This window comes from Argiope bruennichi, chromosome 1 (assembly GCF_947563725.1).
Source record: "Argiope bruennichi chromosome 1, qqArgBrue1.1, whole genome shotgun sequence".
Taxonomy (NCBI): Eukaryota; Metazoa; Arthropoda; class Arachnida; order Araneae; family Araneidae; genus Argiope; species Argiope bruennichi.
This window is the reverse complement of record NC_079151.1, coordinates 146,952,203-146,975,792: the sequence shown is the minus strand read 5'-3', so window position 1 is coordinate 146,975,792 and position 23,590 is coordinate 146,952,203. Positions and strand designations below refer to the sequence as shown.

At 31.0% G+C, this 23,590-nt stretch overlaps 1 protein-coding gene across 1 annotated transcript in view; it reads left to right on the top strand.

Moving 5' to 3' along the window:
* The window catches only part of LOC129975464 (WD repeat-containing protein on Y chromosome-like), a 33,907-nt gene extending 10,993 nt beyond the window's left edge, over positions 1-22,914 (top strand). Inside the window, exons 4-8 of the mRNA XM_056088528.1 lie at positions 1,436-1,759; positions 3,009-3,299; positions 12,769-13,196; positions 17,273-17,407; positions 22,792-22,914. Of these exons, the coding sequence (XP_055944503.1) occupies positions 1,436-1,759; positions 3,009-3,299; positions 12,769-13,196; positions 17,273-17,407; positions 22,792-22,914 (1,301 nt within the window). The remainder of the gene's footprint in view (positions 1-1,435; positions 1,760-3,008; positions 3,300-12,768; positions 13,197-17,272; positions 17,408-22,791) is intronic.
* The last annotated feature ends 676 nt before the right edge of the window (positions 22,915-23,590 follow it).

Sequence of the window (23,590 nt, the reverse complement as noted above, 5' to 3'; positions counted from 1 at the left end):
GATTAGGTGCAGGTTTGTTGATATTACATACGAAAGCTCTTCTATGAAATCGTGTCTCGAATCCGAAGCTCTACCACAAGTTAACAGTATCTTCAGTGAGAGCTAAAACATAAAAAAATTATTGCGATTTTTTTAATTAGTTATATTATCGATTCTTAACTTTTAAAGGGTCGCAGATATTTAAAAATGTCAAAGTTGATTATATAATGAAGTATTTTATTCATAATTAGAATAATCTATTTTTAGAAGCTAAGATGTTATAGGGAAGTGAAAATTTCCATCCCCCTCTTTATTCTCTCTGTTTGAGATAAATGATTCATTCTCCCTACAGCGTATTCCCTCCAGTTCAAATCCAATAAAAATGACACCAAATGTCACGTTTCCAGGATAACATGGGCAATATATTGTTACTGAAAAATCTATCTGATGGGTATACATTGAAAAGTCCAACAAATTTGATAACAGATAACGAAGCTTTATTCGTCAAGAAGACATGAAAAAACAGGTAACAAAGCATAGACGAAACATGCACGAAAATGCACTTGCGTGGTTAATACACAAGCACCAGAAAACTAAATATGTATTTTGAGTATCCTTTTCTCCAACTTATTGAAACCGAAATTTGACACGGAACATTGTAATTATATGATCACATACCAGATTTCATTTATTTAAGTTATTACATTTTTGAATTATTGCGTTTACATGCATGAAAAATTACAAACAAACAGACGGTAAATCCTTTGACAAATTTCTCTCAAAATGTGATAGCAATCAACAATTTAGATGCTAAAAAGGAGAATCAAATTTGATTTTCCGAAGTTGTTGCGTTTTTGAATTATAATGTTTGTATACATGCAGAAGTACAGACAGTTGACCCTTTGAACTGATTTGGTGCTAAATTTGATATGGATCTACATTTTATATGCTTAACCTGCAAACAAATTGCATCTGCAAGCTCTGTGCATTTTGTAGCAAAAGTTGCTCCCTTATACTCGCACAAACTCCCTGTGAATGGATTTCGTCCCGAATTTAATAGAAATCTACAAATCTGGAATGAAAATCATTTTAAAAATTTCAATTCCCTGATTAAAACTTTCTTGAGTTATCGGGTTCACAAACATAATTAAAAAAAGTTTTTTTTTTTTTTTTTTTTTTTCTGAGAGATCTCAAACATGGAAATTCTTGGAATCTCGAGTTCGAATTTTTTGACAATTACAATACTTTCTCTTTGTATACTATAAAGTTAAGAAAGTTCTTATACAAAAGGTGTGAATTTCAAAACTTTTCAAGTCATATTTGAATTTAGCACAAAAAGTTGCATAAGGAACAAATATATTCTACAAACCAACTCAAATACATTCAAAACTTCCTTAACAGAATCAGAAATTTCTGTTCCTTCGTATGTCATCTCCGCCGAATTCCATTTTCACAGATCGCAACGGCATCGTTAAAGTATGGAACTTCCATCTTGGAATCTGTTTAAAAGAGTTTCAAGCCAAATTTTCCGTTATGGCTCTATCAGTTCTTGGCTATGAAATATTTGCCGCCGGATCCTCCGGATTAATAAATATGTTTTATGATGATGGCGAAAGCAGAACTGGAGATATTGTGTGGAGAACTCTTCACGAGCAAGCGATTGTGAGTATCGACACCTACACCCGTGATTTGCTGGCTTCTGCTTCATGTGATGGGGAAATCATTGTGTGGCTTTGGAAAAATGAAGATGCTAAACTGCGAATGAGAGATTGTATTGCAGGTAAGGAAGTTTTATATGCACACATATATGCATCACACAAACACACTCACATCTTATTTTCATTCTTAGTTCACTCGTCCTTTATTTTTAACGAAAATGCAGCGTTATAGATGAAACTCCTAGATGAGATTTCTTGCAAGAAGGTACATTTGTGTACAAAATAATTCAAACAAATCCTTACTAATATTTTGAAAAATTCGTGATCTTGTGAATGTAGCATGTCATTTAAGTACAATTTCAGAGTTCCTACGGTAATGGAAATTCCTTGAATTTTATTTTGTAGGACTAAAATACTTATTTTCTGTCCGTGTACAAAAGTCTTTGAAAAATAAGTGAAATATACGTTCATTATTTTTTGGGAGAGAAGAAGTAAAAAAAAGTTTGTGATCAAAGTTTGTGAAGTTTGTTTTTTTCCTTTTATAATTCCATCAACAGAAAAAAGAGAATTAATTTTCTATTGTTTTTTATGGTATCTCTGTCAAATTTAATTTTCATAGATTTCAATGGCATTTATGGAATACTTCCATCTTTCATCCTGAAATATGGAAGCAATGGCATTCATCAGTCTTTCCTCTGTCTGTAATTTGTAGGAAATGGAAACTGTTGAACAAACAATTGAAAAGTAGAACCAATTGTTGGTATATGCTGTACAAATGATGTCCTTTTTGATATTAATCTTTTTTTCTTTACAAAAAATTACAAAAAAAATTTTCTAATATTTTGTGATTTTTTTTGCATTCTTATGTCCTTAGCATTTCTTTGAAACACGGGTAAAAAAATATTTATGCATCATCGAATAGAACAAAACTAAGAACAAATGAATCTAATGAATCGATCTAATGAGTTTTTTTAAAGCTTCTAATATAATTTACAGAATTTTGAGAAATTTTTATAATATAATATTCTTTTCTTAAACATTTAGAAAATTAAAACTAAAGTTTCTGCACCCGTCATTATAAATTCATTACCTTCTTCAATTTTTTTAAGGCATTAATTGGAACATTTCTCCCTAATTTAAAACAAAAATTTTAATACCATTTTTAGTGATTTTCAGTTAATTTTTTTCACGATTTAACTTGATTTTTTCATAGTTCCGCGATAAGAAACAAGAGAGCGGAGAGGTGAATTTCTTTTTGATTAGACTATTATTAGCATAATATATCTTCCGAATCTTGGCAAAGACCAAAAGGACAAGAGATATTCCAGGAATCATGCTAGTGATATAAAAAAATCGTTATTATATTTACAGATGGCACAGAATCATCGGAAGTAAGCAACGATTACCCTGCCAAAACATTAGTGGATAAACGGAAGTACTCCGGCATCAGTGAAATCCTATTTCTGAAAACTCGAGAGATGGACGCTTCTGTGGGAAACCTTGTCTCTTGTGGAATCGACGGCAGGATCCGTTTCTGGAATGTGATCTGCACCATTAAAGTAAATAAATGGAAACTTCTCTCCAAATTCCGTGCTGTCTTCAGGAAATGCGACGGAGTGCTTTGCATGGAAACAGACAAGGAAAATAAGTTTCTTCTCACAGGTTTCTTGATAATTTTTACATTGCTTGAAAGCTCTTGTTGAAATAGCAAAATAAACGGAGCAGAAATACATGGTACTGAAACTAGTAAATCGACGCATATCTCTAATCGTACATGTTAATCTGTGGAAGTCGTTTCCCCTAAACTTTTTCGTAAACTCCCCAATAAAGGTGCCAAATTGCTAGATGATAGTTGTAAATCCTTGCTGAGGCTGGGATCGTCATGAATTACTTTAGGGTTGTTGTATTTGTTCATTATATTAGGAATCGGAGACCGGAGCAAATGGCATTGTAATACAATACTGATACAATACGGTGTGTGTTGTGCTTCATGATATATGAAGAAAACAGAGTAGGATTCCTTTACTTCGTCTTTCCGATAGAGAGAAAACAAAATTAGACACAGATCTTCCATTTTGACTTAAGAAATGTATCAAATTTCCTTTTCGTAATTAGTTTCATTAGATCGCTTCGTTTCCAAATTATCATTTCATATACCCATAAAGGTACAGATCAACCAATAAACTCTTTGTGGTTTTGATTTAAAATTTGAAATAGATCGGGAATTCTGATGATAAAATTGTGCACTAAATGTTACTTCTCTAGTTCGCATAATTTTTTGCTTATTGTGTTTTTTATACATATGGGCTAACATATAGGCAAATTTCCTCTATGTAGATGTTGCCAAAATTTATTAGAAATTTATATACTTGGGATTATAACCACACATCAGATTTCATCCATCTTGATTAATGCGTTTGTTGCTTGAGACCTCAAACACATACCTCTTGAACTTTTCGTCTTTGCTGTTTTTAGATCTATTTTATCCTTTATGATGTAATGAGGAGGAAAAGAACTAATATTGATTGCGAGTTTCATAATTTTCAGAGGAGGTTTCAAAATTTTTTGGGTTGGAAGTTGCTGCTCATGAAAAACTTGCCTTTTATGATGTGTGTCATAAATAACTTCACTTAATTTTCTCCAATTTTTTTTCTTTTTTTCCATTTGACAGTTCGAATTTTATTATAAGCCATTGCAAGCTTATAATTAAGAGTCCGGACTTCTTTTTTCGTCAATCCATAGTTAATCTTTTCCATTTCATTTATATAATTTCTAAATGCAGCCATTATTTTATAGAAAATATGCTGCTAATGTCATATAGAACATCATATTTGAATCCCCCACTCCAGATTGCTTAAAATCTGGAAATATCGAATTTATATTGTAAATGTAACATTAAATACTTCATTTTATTTCCATTTGCAAAACACACAAATTCCATCGCTTTTTCACAGCTTCAGCATTAATATTTTCATTTCCCCAATCGTAATATTATAACTTGAAAACCATAATAATTAACACCATATCCCTCGAACAAGTGACTCATAGTATAGAATGTGTTTGTAATTTATGGTGCAATATATGATAGTTTACAGCTCTAACAAGGTGTCATCTTCACAAATTAAGTCCGAATTTACAAACCACTAGTAAATTTGCTTCCCAAAATGTACTGCACAAATTTTAATATAGTAGAAATCCTCAAACAATTCTCGAAGTCTGTAGGTAAAGAAATATACATCTTCAAAAACATTACTTTTTGATAGAAGAAACAGTTTTATATCTGCATTCTTAAATAGCTCCTGAAGGGAAAACAAAAACAAATTTTCACTAGGTACCAATAAATATTGCTTGAAATAGTGAGTTGTTTCTACAAAATGGCAACCCATACAGCGATAACGCTTTATGTCTTAGGTACACCATATCTAATGTACAAGAAACTTCTCTATTTTATATTTGTATAGATATATACTTTCTATTTTATATATGAGAAAGCAATAACTAAAGGAGTTCAATCGTGTAGATGTTAATCGAAATTAAATTGTAGACTGAAAAAAGCACATTAATAGTTGATAATTGTTAACGCTCATACAAAATATGGTTAATAAATTGGGACTGGATTTTGAAAAGAAAAATTTAACAATATAGTACCGTGTAGCATTATTATGCCGTTTCTAATAATGAACAGTGTATCGAACAAAATACATGTTTTAAAAAATAGTAGTTTTTACAATGTTTTACTGAAAGAAATTTTGACTAGCAAGTTCCCACAATTTATGCACAGTAAACAATTTTTTTTTTGTTGAATGTATCACATTTGATTCAATTTTGAGTTGTAAACTACACATGTGCAATTTGAGATGATAAACTGGCATCCGACCAGCATCCCGTAGCAATCCCCAAATGTGAAAATGGTCCAATACATTGAGTATCAAAAAGACTTAATGTTCTTCGTATTATTAGAATTTTCTGACATGTAAAAAATCTAATAAATAGAAAATGGTATTAATAGGACGAAATGAACTACCCATATTTCTAGAAATTTCTACCTGTGCTGTAAGATAATTTTTATGGAAGAGTCATTTTACGAGTAACTTTTATCTTGGGATATTCTGAAAAGCTGCGAGAAAATAGTGAATACTATTTACAAAACGGAGATGTATACTTCGACGACTGATAGTAAGCATGACCTTTTTTTTAGCCCATTAATAGTCATTCACTATTGATGAGCTTAATTCCTATTTAATTTAACATATTAAATAACCTCAATAAATTCACAAGTGATGACAAGATAATGCTCTTTTGGCTTTTCGTTTCAATACTCTGAGCATGCAGTATTGCGATTATTTTCACACTTTGGCGTATAATCATTGATCATATTTATAAAATTTCGTTCTTTTGTTTAAATTGACATAAATTTTATTCCAGGCAATATTAGATTTATTCTTAAATGTTAATTATACTCTCTCTGCCGGAAAATACTGTATTTAACGTTAAATTATTTTTGTCCGAATTTATGAATCCGAATTCAGAAAAAACTGCAATTTCATTTATGTTGTTTACGTTTATTGACTCCACATATTCAAAAAAAATTTAAAATATAAAATTCTTTTAACTGAAAACGAATTTAGAATTCTTCAGGGCATTCTAGGAACATGTTAGACTTATTAATTTGCTGACGTACTTGAAATTCACCTGAGACCTTATTAATTGCTTTATGTTCCAACCTTTAATCTTTCTTCAATAATCTTTGCAATACATTATTGTGCTTATTGTCAATTGAATATTTTGATTTGGTATTTCTTTTTTTGCAAATCTTAATAAAATCCTCCATTTTCTCATTATAGAAAGTGTTATTTCATTTTACACAAAGTAACGATATGACATTGCCGTAAAACCTTTTCACTGAGTTTACAAAAGAATGTATGCTAGCTAAAGGATTATCCTAACTACATTGCTAGGAAACTGTTATTTTCCTACTTCAATATCTTTCAAACTTGTTTTAAAATCTACACTACATTTTCGGACAGAGGGAGTGCGTAATTATACAAAGTGAATAGCTTGATGATAAGAAAAAAGTAAAATGAAATTTCTAAACATCATTTAATCATTCAATCTCTTGGGATTTAATTAGAAAAGTCAAAATTGGAGTGTCAGGAAAGTGACAGAAGGACGAACAGATTTATGTTAAACACAGGGGCATGCTTATGCTCGAACTTTAATTAGTAATCTGATTTGAAATGCTTGTGTATTGCAGAACAGTTTTGAAAGTAACCAACGAAATGCAAAATATGATCTAGAAAAAAACCAACTGAAATGTTCTTCCATCTAGATTCTTCTCATATTAAAGCAAAATTGCATGTTTTGTTATTTGACCTTTTTCGTCCGTTAGAGGAGAACTAAAATTTGAAAAAGATCTAAAATTTTGCGACGTCCGCATGCCAAATTTCATTGACCTACATATTTGAGATGTTAAGTCATTGCGTTCAAATTAGCATTGAATCCTGTGTGAGATTTGATCTAAAACTTGGTGTAGATTTACAATTCTGACTACAAAACGATATACAAAATTCAGTCATTCTACAATTTGGCATTTTCAAAAAAAATTATCTTATCCACTAAACGGATGGATAATCCTCCCACAGATAAATTTTATTCAAAATTTGACAAAAATATGCAATTTATTTAGTGTAAAGGCCGATTATCAAATTTGATACCTCGTAACATTTTTGAGTTATCACATTCACAGACAGGCATGCAAAAGTTTCTCTATAATCCAACTTTTCGTCAGTTCAGCTCTTGCAAAGGCTTAGTGATTTCAGAGAGGTGAAATGAGGAACATTAAAAGAACAAGTAATATATAGAAAAAAGTTAAGTCAATTCCTACTTAAATCAACAATTTTTTTTATTATTTTAGTTACTTTTTATTAAATAATTACAATTAAGTGTTTTAAAAAATGTATTTGAATTTGAGTGAATGTATAAAAGGTATTTTATTAACGATTGAAAATTTGATATATATATATATATATATATATATATATAGGGAGAGTGTGAACTAATAGTAGGAATTGGAAAAACTGTACTAACATCAAGTGTCATCCACTACAAGTTTTATATATTTTATATTACTTATTAAAATTTTTAGCATGGCGACCATTTGGCGACTCTATTTAAAGTATTAAAAATTAATTTAATTTAATTAATGAATTAATATTTGAAATTACATAATTAAGGAAGAATTAAGTCAAGTAATATATAAAAAATTAATTGAATTCCTGCTTATTTTCCTATATTATTTATATATATCTTATATTATTTATGATCGATTGTCGCGTCAGTAATCTCAGAGCTTGGAGACCATTTGGCGACATGGTGACAGATTTGGCGACTTTGGAGACCAAATAGTAATCACTGGACAAATTTAATTAATTAATTAATATTTGAAAAAACTGTATTAACATCAAGCGTATCTACTACAAGTTTTAAAAAATGTATTTGAACCCGAGTGGATGAATAAAAAGTATTTCATTAATGATTGAAAATTTGAACAAGATGTATATATATATATATATATATATATATATATATATATATATATATATAGTATATACTAGCTGACCCGGAAAACGTTGTTCTGCCATATAAATTGTTTCTTGTGAATACTTTGGTTGTTAATTAAAAAATAACGAATGTATTGTAAGTGTGTGGGGATGGGATCTATGACAGAAAGGGGAATGGAGCGCTATATACGATGATCGCCGATAAAAACAAAAAAACACCAACCATTCATTTTTCTCAATACAATAAATTTCATTAACGTAACGAACATATTACATTGTTTGATCTCTTAAAAGTTAAACATAAAGTGAAAAAAGTAATATATTTTTTTTATCCTAAAGCATAAAAATGAAATAAAGAAAATCAATATTCATTTCGAAAATCAATTGAGTCAATGATATTTTTTGTCAATCCGTCTTTAGCCAACACAAATAAGCTCGATGGTTTGCCCACATGAGAACATGCCACGTATAATTATCCATGTGAAAAACATGGTGTTACCAAATCTAAGCCGCAAACAGACATCGTTTGGCCTTGCGACTTATTGATTGTCATTGCGAATGCCAATCTAATAGGAAATTGAAAGCGTTTGAATTCAATTGGCATGTCTGAGAGAATCATTGGATTTCGTGGCAGCAAAACATTTTCGGCTCGGAATTTGTCATTCAAAATGGTGGCTTCAATAACGTTTTTCATTAATTTTTTAATGACCAATCGCGTGCCATTGCACAGCCGTACTGGGTTCAAATTCCGAAGTAAAATAACTGGAGATCCAACTTTCAGTCGTAGTAGGTGTGGTGATATGCCTGACAAATCCAGTGAGTTCAAAAACTCTGTTGGATAATTTATACCTTCGTTAGCATCGCAAACTGTATGGATCGATTTGTATGATATCAAGTCGCCTGGCAACGACTTCTGTATCTTGAAGTTTAAATCGTCGACGTCCACATTTTTTGCTGCCAAAATGACTCTTTCTGCCAGCCTCGCATGATTTATGTATTATGTGCGTACATCGGGAAATATGCGGTCAGTGAGAGCATTTTGCGAATCAACGATAGTACAGAAGTCAGTGGACAATTTTATACATCCAGTATTTTCATAGACAGCAACTTTTCCATCGCCGATATCTAACAATTGGTCCAAGAATGTGTCAGCAGATGGATCTTGCAGCATTTGGAAGGGAATGTTCGACGGGTTAATTATTTGGATATAGTTCAAACAAAAATACTAAAATCGCGATTAAAAGATGGGTGGGTGGGGGTAGGAGGGTGAAAATTTGGGGTTATAGGTATTTTTTGATGCCAAATAAAAAAAATACATAGAAAATTTTTGTCAAAAAAATAGAAAAAATTTTTGGATAGGGACACCCTAATTACCTAGTGTTATGAAATATACTTTACAACCTATTCTCATACCTACCAAATACACATAAAAAATTTCATAAAAATCTGTCGAGCCGTTTCGGAGGAGTTCGAACACAAAAAGCGTGACATGAGATTTTTATATATTAGATATAGGGAGAGTGTGAACTAATAGTATTAATTGAAAAACGAGTTTCTGCTTGCGGATATCAGTGACTTAAACGAAACGTAAACAATGGGCTGTTGCTCAGATTTTGAAACATATTTTATCGATATATCAAAAATAATAAGGAAAATCAAGGAATCAGTTCTTCAGTCCTGATCACTTGTACGATTTTACTAGTTTTTAGTTCATATGAAAGTTCGTGACATTTCGATATGTCATCAGTGATTGTTTTTTCTCATATACTCCGATTTCCGACAATTATCTCAAGACTACTTCTTCGATGCACATTCATTACTAGAAAAGAATGGGAATTTCCGAGCTCCACTCATTTTAACCAATTTTTATTTACTGTGAAGAATCATGACCTCTAGATTCGTCAAAATGGTATTTGTTAACTTCGTCTTACATCATCGAGAGTTATTTACGTATAAAATAATAAGGAATATCAAGAAATCAACTCCTCTGACCAAACTATTATACTGATTTCAGTAATTCTTAGTTCTTTTAAAAGCTCATGTTAGCTAGATAAATTATAAATGACCCCTTGTTTCCCACCAGCAGCTGGTTATCAAGAGATATCTCAAAAATACTACTTTAATTTGCCCCCAGAAGTTCACCTTCTTTAGGTTAGTACGGTGTCCCAATCCAGAGATCTTTGTTCCCTTTAAGTTTACTCTCCCCTACGGCTTCTGCTTTCGGCTTACTAATCTGTTTGCTATTTGCTTCTTATGGACAGCCAAAAACAGCACTTTTTGACTGTGCTTAGAGACCTATTAGATAGGCGGTGCTTTATTGGTCACTGGTGTGTCAATTGGGCTGGTGGCTTGGCTCTTTAAATGGTTAACCTACTAGGGATCAAGCGGAAAGGTCATTATCTGGAATTTAGCGTTAAGAATAGTCAACATTCCTGGAGATTACTCTCAGCGTATATATCCTAGCTAGCACTAAGGTAAATGTTGAGGCTGGCGCTGACCAGAGCCGATAGCTGTCTTCCTTTTTTGAGCTCGATTGTAGGCGGTGCCGTCGGGGTTCGAATTTTGTCTCTTCTTTGCATCAATCTTGACAAAAAGAGTCCCTTCTGTGGGCAAAAATTTACATCTAACACTTCAATTGGTGTAAATTTTTCAACACTTTTCGTATGTAAAAGATTTTTTTTTTTTAAATCAAGAGCAAAATTTTTCACTCAGTATCTCCCTTTATAGTTGAGAAAGGTCTCACTGGTAATATTGGTGATTTAAAGTACATTAAAAAATTTCGTTCCGTCTCAGAAAAGGTCCTAACAAATCGCCAAGCTTAAAATATTTTCCAATGTTCTGATCACTGTCTCTCCACATGCATCACAGTACTTCCAAAAGAGTTATCTCCTGGATATAATTAATTCAAGTGAAAGAAATGCTCAAAGAATCACATTGTCAAAGAGTGAATTACGAAGAGTAGGAGAACTTCTAGATGCAAAGCACTTGATTTTAACATTTGGTTTTGACAAAATACTGGAATATATTAAAACGAACTAAATGCCTCTTTTTACTTTCGACCGTATATACCCAACACACTTTATTGTTTTAAGAGTCAACACTTCTGATTGGGACACTGATTTGCGTCCGCTGTGCAGAAGAATACTTAAAAAGTCTGAAGAGTAAAAGCACACACAATTTACATTATAGAAATTGTTTAATATAGTTATTTCAAAAAGAAATAATCAATCCAAAAATAAAAGAAAATGTATCGTATGTCAAAGCTTGAAAAATTATATATTGTAAACCCCTGCAGGCACAAGTTAGGAGTCACTAATGATATTTATTATTTAAATTATAATGTTATGTATAATTTTGTATGTCTTTTGTATGTCTTTAAAACACGTTTTTTAAATGAACCTCTATTTATTTCTTAATTCGACAGTTCTTATAGTCTAAATCTGCCGGAATACTGAAAGACTACTGTAATTCCAAAATTGTTTTATTCGGATTTGTGAGAGGTAATATGTGGAAATTAGTCAAAATCTCGAGGTCGAACATCTAGCCAATTACAATTCTTTTGTTTTACAGGATGTCTGACCACCAAGATTGAAAACTTCTAGGGAGAATAAGATATACCTAGACGACTCGGAATCACTTAACAATGATTGATCATTAAATGTTGTCCAGACAAAGTAAATGACGTTGCATGTCAGCGGATTACTCAGCGTTTTCTAAGATAATCTTCATTTCAACATTCTACAGCAAGATTATATAACCATAACTGAGAACGTCACAGTTCTCTGCATTGAACAGAATATGATCACTAACTAACGACAAAGCAATGACGTCAAAAGAAAAATATACATAGTTCGTATCAAAGCACAAGAGTCTACTCAAAACGTATAATAAATACCCTTTGACTAGGATAACAAGAAAAATCCAGAGTGGAGAGATTCACTCTAGAATTATTTTTTCCCTAAACGAAACAAAAAAAAAAGAATGAGAATGTGTAACTGAATGCCAAATTATTTATTTCATTAAAAATAATAATAAAAACTTGGTTATGTAATCTCTCGAAAAGCCAATATGCATATGTGGTGAAAGGAAAAGTTTTTCCTACACGATTTTAGATATAAATTTTAATTTTTTAATTACATTAATAATGGATTTTAGATATAAATTTTGGGTCTAATTTTAAATTGATATTAGTTATGAAGTTATTAATTCTGATTACTCTCTTTTCATATTGACAGCAGGAGGGGTCATTGCTACCATCATTGAATTTTGCTATGGAATACTGAAATGAAGAGTCTCCAAAGGAATATCGGGGATGTCGTGCACGTGCAATGTCATCTACCATGTCTCATAAGCATTTTCAATCCAATATTGATATGAAATTTCGAGTTATTTAACGTTGTACCCTCCCCCTCCTAGAAATTTGTAACTGCTGCTGAGACATGTGTATACTTGGAGACATGGAGGCTGTTTGAAATTCTCATAGTTATTTAGATTTTGTCATTCAGTTAAGATCATTTATTATAAAATATATTATTTCTAATCTGCTATTCAACGATTTTATTTTTCTAAAGGCGATACAATGGGTTACTTACGTATCTACAATTTGGAAGATTATTATTCATCGTATGGATCCGTACCAGCCAATGCAAAATTACCGGAGCCTCACCATTATGAAAAATATCCTTTCTTAAAACTTCAACATCTGATCCAGACAAATCACAGTCAACATTCGAAGATCAGTTCCGATGGAGGAGCCGAAGTGGGATTCGCACCGCTTCTGCTCAATTGTTTTCGAGCTCACATGGGCCCACTTCTGAAAGTGGGATTCTCTAACGAGAAAGAACTGGTGATCACAGCAGCTAGACAAGGATCTGTTCGCCTGTGGACACTGTCTGGAATTTATCTTGGATTCTTAGGTTCAGATGACGCATACCCATCATCTAGAATGAAGATAAAACCACCTGATATCCAAGCTTCTGCATCCACTACAACACTTCATGTAAGTATACTAATAATTAATCAGCATTTGATCCTCGCGTTTCAGTTAGTGCATCATTTAATTTCAGGGTCAGATTATCGTATAGTCAAAATATACGACTGCCTTGCAAACCCTTCACTTTGGGGAGCTCCGAGGATCTGGCATAATTTTTGAGATATTTTCAGGGAAATATCATTATATACTTTCATTTGATTTGACGTGCTTAAATGTATTCAATTGAAAATAAAATATCGTTTAAAATTCAAAAAATTATTCTTAGGGTTTTTTTAATGTTTTCAAGGTTGCTTATGTCTCAAAGTAGCCCAATACTTTCTAATTCCAGAATTCAAAGCTCCAACAATGTTGTGTGGAAATATTTAGATTATGTAAAAAAAATAATAAAAAAAAATGTAATTTTTAAGATACTTTCAAATTAAAAATTTTCATATACAAGCAATGAAAGCCAACTTTTCTGAAAGTGAAAGGCAATTAATTATTTTATTATTTTTGCTTGTATAATAACTGCTACTTCAAAATTGCTTGTATAGAAAATAAATAAAAATCAATAAATTTACCTGATATTGGAAATTGGGTAAAGGAAGGGGACAAAACTCGCATTGTTTAAATGGGTCAGTTACCTTACTGGATGTCATCCGTAAAGTGGATCTTGTATCAAGATAATATAAACTTAAAGCAGTATATTAAATGCTTTTTTAATTTCGTATGCAATGTCAGCTCGGAAGGCATGAATTGAGATGCTGAACTATAAAACCAAATATCAGGGATTTAACTAAAAGTTAAATTCAGACTCAACTAATAAATAGTAATAATAAATAAGTAAAAATAATAAATAAATAACAATAATAAATAAGACCCAACAAATTATAAAACTCAACTCATTACTTTATTGGCATTTACTTCATTTCTGTAAAAGTTAATATCTATCTAATGTGCTACAAATAATATATAATTAACGAGTTTTATTCATTTTTTGTTTAGATTTAAAAAATATCTATCGTGTATATTTTTATTTTCTCAGATAAGAAGTATACAAAGAGTCAGTTCTGTGGGAAAAATTTTGCGAATCTCCACGCTTTAGGCATCCCTGAGTTCGAAAAATACATTTTTAATATTATATCTGTTTGTGAACACAGTCATTCAAACATTCTTTGATCTAGGTGGATGAGATTTCTCATGTAGTTCTTAATACTAAATTAGTATATATCTATCCATTTTTATACGAAATCCATTCATAGGAAATCCGCCTATCCGCTATCCAATTTTGAACCAAATCCGTCAAGGACTTGACCGTCTGCGGGTCTGAACATTTGCATATATGTAAATACTATAATATGAAAACAAATAAATGAAATTTGGCATGAGGTCTTTCTTTTAAACATCTTCCTGAATCAAATTTTGATTTTATTCGTTAGAAGAAAAACCGTCCAAAATACAAACTCAGTTTCCTGCGCTACATTAAGCTCTTGTGCAGGACTCTGAAAATAAAAGTGCACTCATGAAGTTCGCAGCTTTGACCAAGGATCGTGCGTTGTGCGGACGGGATCACTTTATTAGGGAATGTGCAGGAAAGTTTCGGGAGGGACCGCCTCCCGAAACTTTCCATTATGCGCTATAGTCCATAATGCGCTATAATGGACTATATTTTGAAACCAAAATATAGTCCATTATAGCGCATAAGCTAGCAGAATAAAAATAAAATATCATTTAAATGTGTGAGATCCCTGAAAAAAAATAGCACTTGATTTCAAACAGGGAATGAATCTTTGAATTCAAATAAATCTTCGAATTCTACCTTTGCTTTCTTATTACAGATATTTAATTTCGCATTTAATTTACAATTATTATAATCCGGGTTTCTTTTCTTCTTCATATTTCGATTAAAAACGCGTAAAAAATTTCGTAACAAGATTTATAATTTGGAAAATTCTGACAATAAGCTCTTTTGTTTTTTAAATGACATTTAAGTTTTGGAAGCATTATATTATTCTTTCATCCAATATGTGTAATGATTATAAATAAACTTTCCAACTTCCACACCTTCCATTTTTGTCTTTTAAATCCGACCACGCAATGCTATTTAATTCCAATCACTTAATATTAAAATGTTTTATTTCGAAAACAGGTATAAGAATGGGTCATTTTTTTCAAAGATTTCCATTAAAATCATATTTCAATTTTATCAAACAACAGAGATGACATTTAAATAATTGTATGTTCCGTATTAATAACCTAATAGAGTGACAGACCCATATATATATATATATATATATATATATATATATATATATATATATATATATATATATATATATATATATATATATATATATATATATATATATATATATATATATATATATATATATATATATATATATATATATATATATATATATTCCGGATTCTTTTTTAATATTTTTTAATAATTTTTTTGGTTTAATTTTTATTTGATTTTTGTTTTTTCCTATTAACTTGATTCTAATACTTTTGTATATATATATATATATATATATATATATATATATATATATATATATATATATCATTTCGCAATGACTTTCTTAATATTGATGATAGAAAAAAAATCCTGTAAGTCAATTTAGTGCCTTATTAAGATGAAAAAGTTTTGTATTTATGTTTTTCGATAACTGCAATATTTTAGAAGTTAGAAGCTAAAAATTCCTTTTCTCACACTCTAATTTTGACTGTTTCTAACATCAACAATTTATGTAACCATATAGTAACTTAGATTAAAGGAATCTACCTCTGCCTTCCAGCTTTTCAAAGGGATTATTTTTTTTTCTTAAGATCTTTTATTTCTCAGATTCATTATTTTGTAAAACCACTGTCAGATTTAAATTTAATTGACAATTAACTTATAAGTAAGCTCTAGAAATATTAAATTAATAAATTGCCATTAAGAATATACAACTGCACGACATTTCAAACCTTTAGCATTTCGGGAGTGAGTGAAAAGTAGATTAGAAAATTCCATCTTTATGCACATGAACGATTATTGCAGATGCATTTATGTGCTTAAAAACACGGGAACTAACGATAGATTTTGCTTCGAAACGGCAATAACATAGATCCATCGTATACAAGAACCTGATGCATAATAATTTCGTCAAAGTTAAATATACTCCCACTAGCATGGCATGGAATTTTGATGGTGGGTTGCCGGTCCAGATGCCTTCCACACTCTGACTTTCAAAGTTACACGGTCTGCCCATTGGTCCTTGTACACTTTCAAAATAGGGAGTTAGTTTGATGATTAATTAAGATGAATTTGCATTTGAACGAAAGATTTGCATTTGACTAAATCTGTGAATTATTGAAGAATTTAGTTTCAGTAATTTCCACTTAACGTAAAGCTCGTTGAATTATTAACCCTTTGGTCGGCGTCCTGGCATAGAGGTAGCGCGTCTTCCCCTTTATCGGGGCTTCATGGGTTCGAGTCCCAGTTTGGGCATGGTTGTTTTTCCGTTGTTCTATCTGTGAGATGTGTGAATGTGCCCTCCTGTAAAAAGAGGTTGTGCAAGCGAATGAGTGATGCGTGAGTAGCAAAGTCGTACTCTTGACCTTAGTTGGCGCTTCAAAAAAAAAACAAGAGATGCTCCCCCACCGGCTTAAATGGCTGTGCGGGCTTGTCCATGGCAAGTGTCATAAGAAACAACAATTTATCCTTTGGGTACACTTTTTTTTTTTTTTTTGCATTTGGAGCCCAGTTTTTTGGACTTTAAAAGCAATAAATTTTATGGAAACATTCATTTATTTCATATTATTCATGATATTGAGATAACTTAGAGTACTTAGTACTACAAAAAAAAAAATGAAACTTAAATTTAAGAAATGCATTACGTTCTGATACGTCAAATGTACCTAAATAGTTTATACTTTCCTTTTAAAAATTACCTCAATTTCCCCCTTGATTCTAGATTAATCATCACTCCAATCAAAATCTCTTTGTCTGGATTAAAATGCAAATATATCAGTTTATTGTTTCGTTAAATCCCTAAACTAGTGCATACTTAATTTTCTCTGCAGCAGTTTAACGTTGTGTATTTTTGTGGTAGGTATTAAATGGTGGAAAAAAACCTTACTGGGAGAGCGCTATCGAGGCTTTAAAACGATGTCGGTTAGGCCATTCTTCTCAACAGTCGACGGAGAAGCCTTTCGCTTGGATAGAAAAGAAGAAGTTGCAGTCTAAGGTTGGTATAAATTTAGACGAATTGTAGTTAGGGACATGACTTTTAATTTTCAAATAATATCTAATCTCTTTATTACTGAACATTTCTCTACTTTCGAAGTTAAATAATAATCATACGTATTTTTCAATTTATTTTTTTTAAGATACCAGGTTGTTCATTCGTTCTTCGTTTCTTTTCTTCCTCGCATACGAAATATGTAAAGAGAAATTTTTGCAATCCTCAAATAATTTGAACTCAAGATTGATAAATCTTCAGGTTTTAGACATGCTTAAATCAGAAAAAGACATTGCTGTAATTATGTCTGTTCTGTCTGCCTGTGAACTCAAAAACGTTTTAACAAGTAGGACGGAATTTGGTACATGGTCTTAATAACGAATTTATATATTTCTATCAAATCTTGAATGAAATGCATTCAGAGGAATTGCTTGCTTAATTGTTCGGATGACTTGAAACGTACAGAAGTAAAGAAATAAAATATTTTACTCAGATATAATATTTAAAATGTAGTTGTGTATCAAATCCATCAAAAGGTTGGCCATCTGTTGGTCTGTATTTTTGCACATGTGTAAACGCAAAAAATCGTGAACGCAACAATATCGTTAGATGAAATCTGAGACAAATTTTAGCATCTAAAGAAGACTTTTATCAAATTTTAACCTAAATCTGTCCAAGAATTGGCCATCTGTCGGTCTATATATTATTCATATATTCAAAAACGACAGCTCAAAATGCAATAACTTATTTAAATGAAATAATTTAGTATGTGATCTTAACAGTTATAATTCTATATCGAACTTTCGTTTCCATGGGTAAAACAAAAGATGTCCAAAATGCACACTTAAGTAGGTTATGCAGCATGAAATACTCATGTGCAGAAATATTAAAAATGTTAGCCTTCTTGTTGTTTCCAGTTTTGTGCAAGGTCCACACTTTTATGCGAAGAAAGGAGGAAATGCAGCTTTGTTAATGAGTATGCGAGAAAATTTCGAGGAGACAGTCTCGGTGCTTTAATCACGGAAATTAACGTAATGTTTTCTTTTCCATACGTAGCACAAACCTCACGAGTATTTCAATGGCCTTAACATCTCGATTTAATGCAAAAATAAACTATGTCGAAAGAGTTAAGATTTGTTGTTTTGTCATTCTATTTTATTCATTTGGAAAAACACAACAGTAAATAAAGTTTTAAAAAGTCTAAATGCATTATCTTATAGGCTGTTAAATTCACTGATATGTAATATAAACCATTTTACTAATGTGTTTTATTTTTTTATGTTTTTCAAAAATTTTGAAAAAAAAATTGCTTATGAATTATTAATTAATTTTATTTGATTATCGAAAGATACTTGTTAATTTCCTACAAACTCTCGATTATTCGTGATTGTCGATCCCAAATTATTATTAACCCCTTTAGTAGAATTTTTTTCTTTCATCTAATTAAATAATACTTTATTATTTGGAAATGAGTTGTAGAAGGGATTCAACTGAAAATCGATTGAACTGTTCCAATCTTAATGACAACCCGTAATTTTAATATCGAATTATAAATTTATCCTTGACAATTTTAGAATATAAGCACCAGCACCAAAGTTGAACAGAGCAATGAAAAAAATTTTCATTCACAGATTTTTTTTGTAAAGTATTTGCACACACACACATAAAAATAACCGACCGCTTTTTTAATTTTTTTTTTTTTTTTTGTAAAAAAAATGGGATTGAGGTGAAGAAATAATGCCAGAAATTTGATAATATAGAAATTTATGAAGTCATAATTGTATGTGTATATCTTTTATTGCAGCTAAAAATACTTTTAAAAATTTTGTCTTGACTTTTGTTTCCTTTTGATCACTTTGAAGATAATTTGTGATTGTCATGTGGAAAATTCTGCAGATGGTTGGGAATTTATTCAGTTTTGATTAATCTAGTAGCTCTGAATATTTTTTGTTTGAATATTTTTCTTCGTTCACGCTTTCTTTCTCGATGGATGCAATTTAAATCAATTCATTTTTCCGATTTACTTCCCGTTTCATAGTTGCATTTGAGCAATTTTGAAGCGTTACTCTTATTTATGATCCATCGTTAGATGCGAAAAACGAGATCCGTATTTCATTCTCTTTAAGATGTCGCGGAAGGTCATTTATAGGCTTTAAGGTTATTTCAGGCACGCAGAAATAAGTTGAAAACTCTATTAAACGATTAGGCAGATAAAATTTTTAGCACAGATTCAAAGGAAAAGTTTTTTTTTAATAGAACAACTCGTTTGCTTAAACTACAACATTACGAGACGAGTGCAGCATGACAGATACGCTAGGAGACAAAACTTTGGAAATTTAAATAATAACCAGCGAGAGTTGTCTTCCGAAAACTTTCTCCCTTTCTCTCTATTAAAGGCCTTATCCCAGAGAACGCCTTGCATTAAATTAGCATATAATAATAAAGAACTATTAACCTTTAGCTTGAATTTAGCATTTTCAGTGAATCTATCGCATCATCTTTGGCAAGGATTTTGGCGATTAGACTCTGGTATGCGGTTAAAATTATCCGAAAATCATATTTGTCTTTTAGACGTGTTTTTTTCAACTGATTGACAAAAAAAAGTTGACTCAAAACTACATTTGTAGTCATGAAATCCTGTACCAAATTCGATATATTTAATCATTACATTTTGAGTTATCGCGTTTAAATGCTTTTGATAGTATATACCAGGGATGGGCAAACTTTTTCGGTCACGGGCCAAAAATCGGAAAAAAAAAAGAAAAAAAAATGGCGGGCCAAGATAAAATTTTGAAAATGAGAAAAACAATATACAAGTACTACAATTTAAATATGCTAATGAGTTAAATGAAATTGCGATTTCATTTTTTAAAGTTCCTTATACTGAGGTTCGAAGTGAGATGTACTGATTCTAAGAACGAGGCTAAATGCTCATCTGTCTGTCTACTTCTGAAATTATTCTGTCTAAGGTTCATAGATGAAAACACTTGCACATATATAAGATGGAGCAAACATAGCACTGATTTTCTTGGCATGAGATATTAAATTTGGAAAACTTACTTTCGATAAAAAAATTGTAAAACTCTACCTTTTGCATATTTAGAAACAACTGCTTGATATGATTGTTACATTGCAACTCAATTAATTCAAGCTGCAAAGCTGAGCTCGTTGCTTCTTAATTTACGTTAAAAGGTATGGTAAAAAGATCCAATTCTGTTTGAATGGCACTGAAATCTTGAAATCTACGTTCGAATTCAAAATGCAATTTTTTAAAGCAATCTTCATAATTCTTAAGCTTCTCTTTATTTACTGAGGGTATTGAATTTAACCTCGAGAAATGAGAAAAGTAGTTCTTAGCTAGTTGCCCAGCAAACAGATTAAGTTTTAGTTTAAAAGCTTTAAGATGGGCCCAGATATCGTCGATAATTTGATTTTTCCCTTGCATCTTGACATTCAAGTTGTTCATATGACAAAGAAGAACTGTGAAAAATGCAAAATCCGAAAGCCATTCTGTATCTTCTAACATTTCGCACTCCGCAGAACACTGTTTCTTATGGAAGAATGACACAAACTCAGCTGCCAAACTCGCTCGGATACTATTAAGCGCATGCCACGAATTAATCGCAAAAACTCTAGCCGCTAGAAACACTAAATTCACACCAAAGGTTAATATTTCGTAATTATTGTCTAGTGTGCAATGTCACAACAGTGATTTCAAACACAAAAACTATCTTCTATATAGTAACAAATCCGTTTGTTAGAGAAAATAAAGATATCACTCTTTATTTCAATTTTATTGGTATTTTACTAAGCCCCATATTAAAAAAAGCGAATAGATAGTAAGAATTGTCAGAACAGAATGTACTATGAAGGGAAAAAAAATTAAACTTATTAAGCTTGAGAAGTTTTTATTCATTAAACTTGTTCTGATGCTCAAAGTAATTCAAAATTTGCACTAAAAACTGTTAAGAGATCGGAAATATAAGAAAAAAGAACCACACAAAATATATGACTAAATGCAGGTCCATCCTGAAGACGTACGGTGGCCAAATTGAAACAATTTTGGTAAGCCCTAAATCCTAACTAGTATGACTCAAAATCTGTAAGCAAATAAAAATATTACTTTAAAAAATCTGTTGTAGGTCTTATTCGCTGTGATAAAATGGAAAAAAGTCTCAGAATGTGCATTTAATGCGAGTTAATAAGCTAAACAAGTATTTTAATATAAATTTATGTGCAAATCAGCTGGCAAATAATAAACAAGATTTGTACATCACCAATGAAAGATACATAATCAATATACTATTTGTTTTAGTGACTTTGAGCTTATTTTTTCTCAGGAGGAAATAAAATAATTTTTCAGGGACTTTTGAAAATCCTTTAATATTTATAAATTTTGAATGAGTTGTGTTATTGTTGTCTTCTATTACAAGTAAGTTATTTGTCTTGCCTTTTTCATTCGGTGATGTTTTTAGAATTATATCTCACTTTAAACTTCAACAAATTTTGTATTCAATAGATGTAATTGCTAAACTATACAAATATTCTTGCTGACTAGAGGATTTTGAGTGTTTTTTTTTCAAATTCAATTTGATAAAACAATTCCTCCTTCAGATGCTACATTCATTGGAATTGCTCCATTTCTCTATATGATAAATTTAACTTGCGTGCACTTCCAATGTTTAAACAATCATTTCTCCCCCTTCCATAATTTTTACAATGCATTTAGATACAAATTACATTTTGTTTCTGTAAGATGAAACTTATAACAAATTCTCAGTTCTCTTTGGGACCTCAATTACTGGTTCTCGTTAAAGATCAACTGTGATTAAAAACGCCTCTGGATGCGCTAGAAAATGCATGAAGATACAGACATGGCATGCCAGTAGTGAGCGCAAATTCTTTATTTCAAAATAATTTACTTTTGGATACGAGTCCACGTGAAATATTAATACGTATTCACGTCCATTTTCACTGTAACTATACAAACTGTTAGAGTCCTTACTATTCGTAGTCATGAACATTTCAAAGTAAACCGCACGGATTGATAAAACTTTTCAAAAACAATCAGAAATTGGGGGGCAATTACAAGCAACGATTTAGAATTCTGAAACGAAATCGACATGCAGAATTCGCAAACTTCTGCATATCCTTCGTATGCATTCAAAAATTTAGATACTATCGTTGAGCTGAAACTCATTTGCATCGCTGGCGGACAACTTTCTTCAGTTCATTCGATTGGCGTTTCTGGTCATTTTTTTTTAATTCGAGTTTGCTTGTTTTTGAGTCTTTTAAGTCTTAGTACGTCCGATTTTAAAACGTTTTATACATCTAAAATAGAAAATGCAGAATTGGGGAAAAGAATTTTATCATTTGGATTTTTTTTTCAGGAGTTCTCAGAAGAATTTACACTCCATCATGAACTAGAGAAGAGACTACCTCGATATCCTGGAAAGTCTACTCCAAAACTGCGTCTACATGACTTGCGACGCGATGATATTGCCAGAATATAAAGTCACTTTAGACATAACTATTCAAATTTTAAAATATGTTAAAACAGTTATAAATAAATGAATCGTTTTAATCACTTTTTATGTAACTTTGCTATAAAAGTAATTTTTAGTCAGTTCTGTAGAAATTGGTTGAAAATCAATTACACATAGTTCTTCTTGCTAAATTAGTATATTATTTTTTTTTCAGCTTTGTTCTAAGTAAATTATTTAAACTTCCGATTTTCATTTACTTTAAAAACAGATAAATGTTGCCTTTATTTCATACTAGCCGCCTTTAATGACCAGCTGGTTCGCCGGAATTAATGTTCGTTAGAATTCTCAATGAAATATTTTATGTAACTTGGTATCTTAATATCTTCTCCTGCAAAATATTTTTAAGCTTCAAAGTCATAAACTCATACAATTATGGAAGGCTTACTCTTTTCTGTTCATTATACTGTCTCTCTAATTTTCTGTCAGTTCGTGTTGGCGCTTAACTTGCTCATATTGAAAAACATGCTAAAAATGATTTTTTGAAAGTAGAAAAATTAAAAAATGAGACTATAGTGAATGAGATGCGACTTTCTACTGAACAGCCCGGTTTTTAAATACAGTATTTTTAATCTGCACAAACACACTACACTACAAAATTTACAAAAAAAAAAAAAGAAAAGAAAAAAAAAAGACAAGTAAGTTA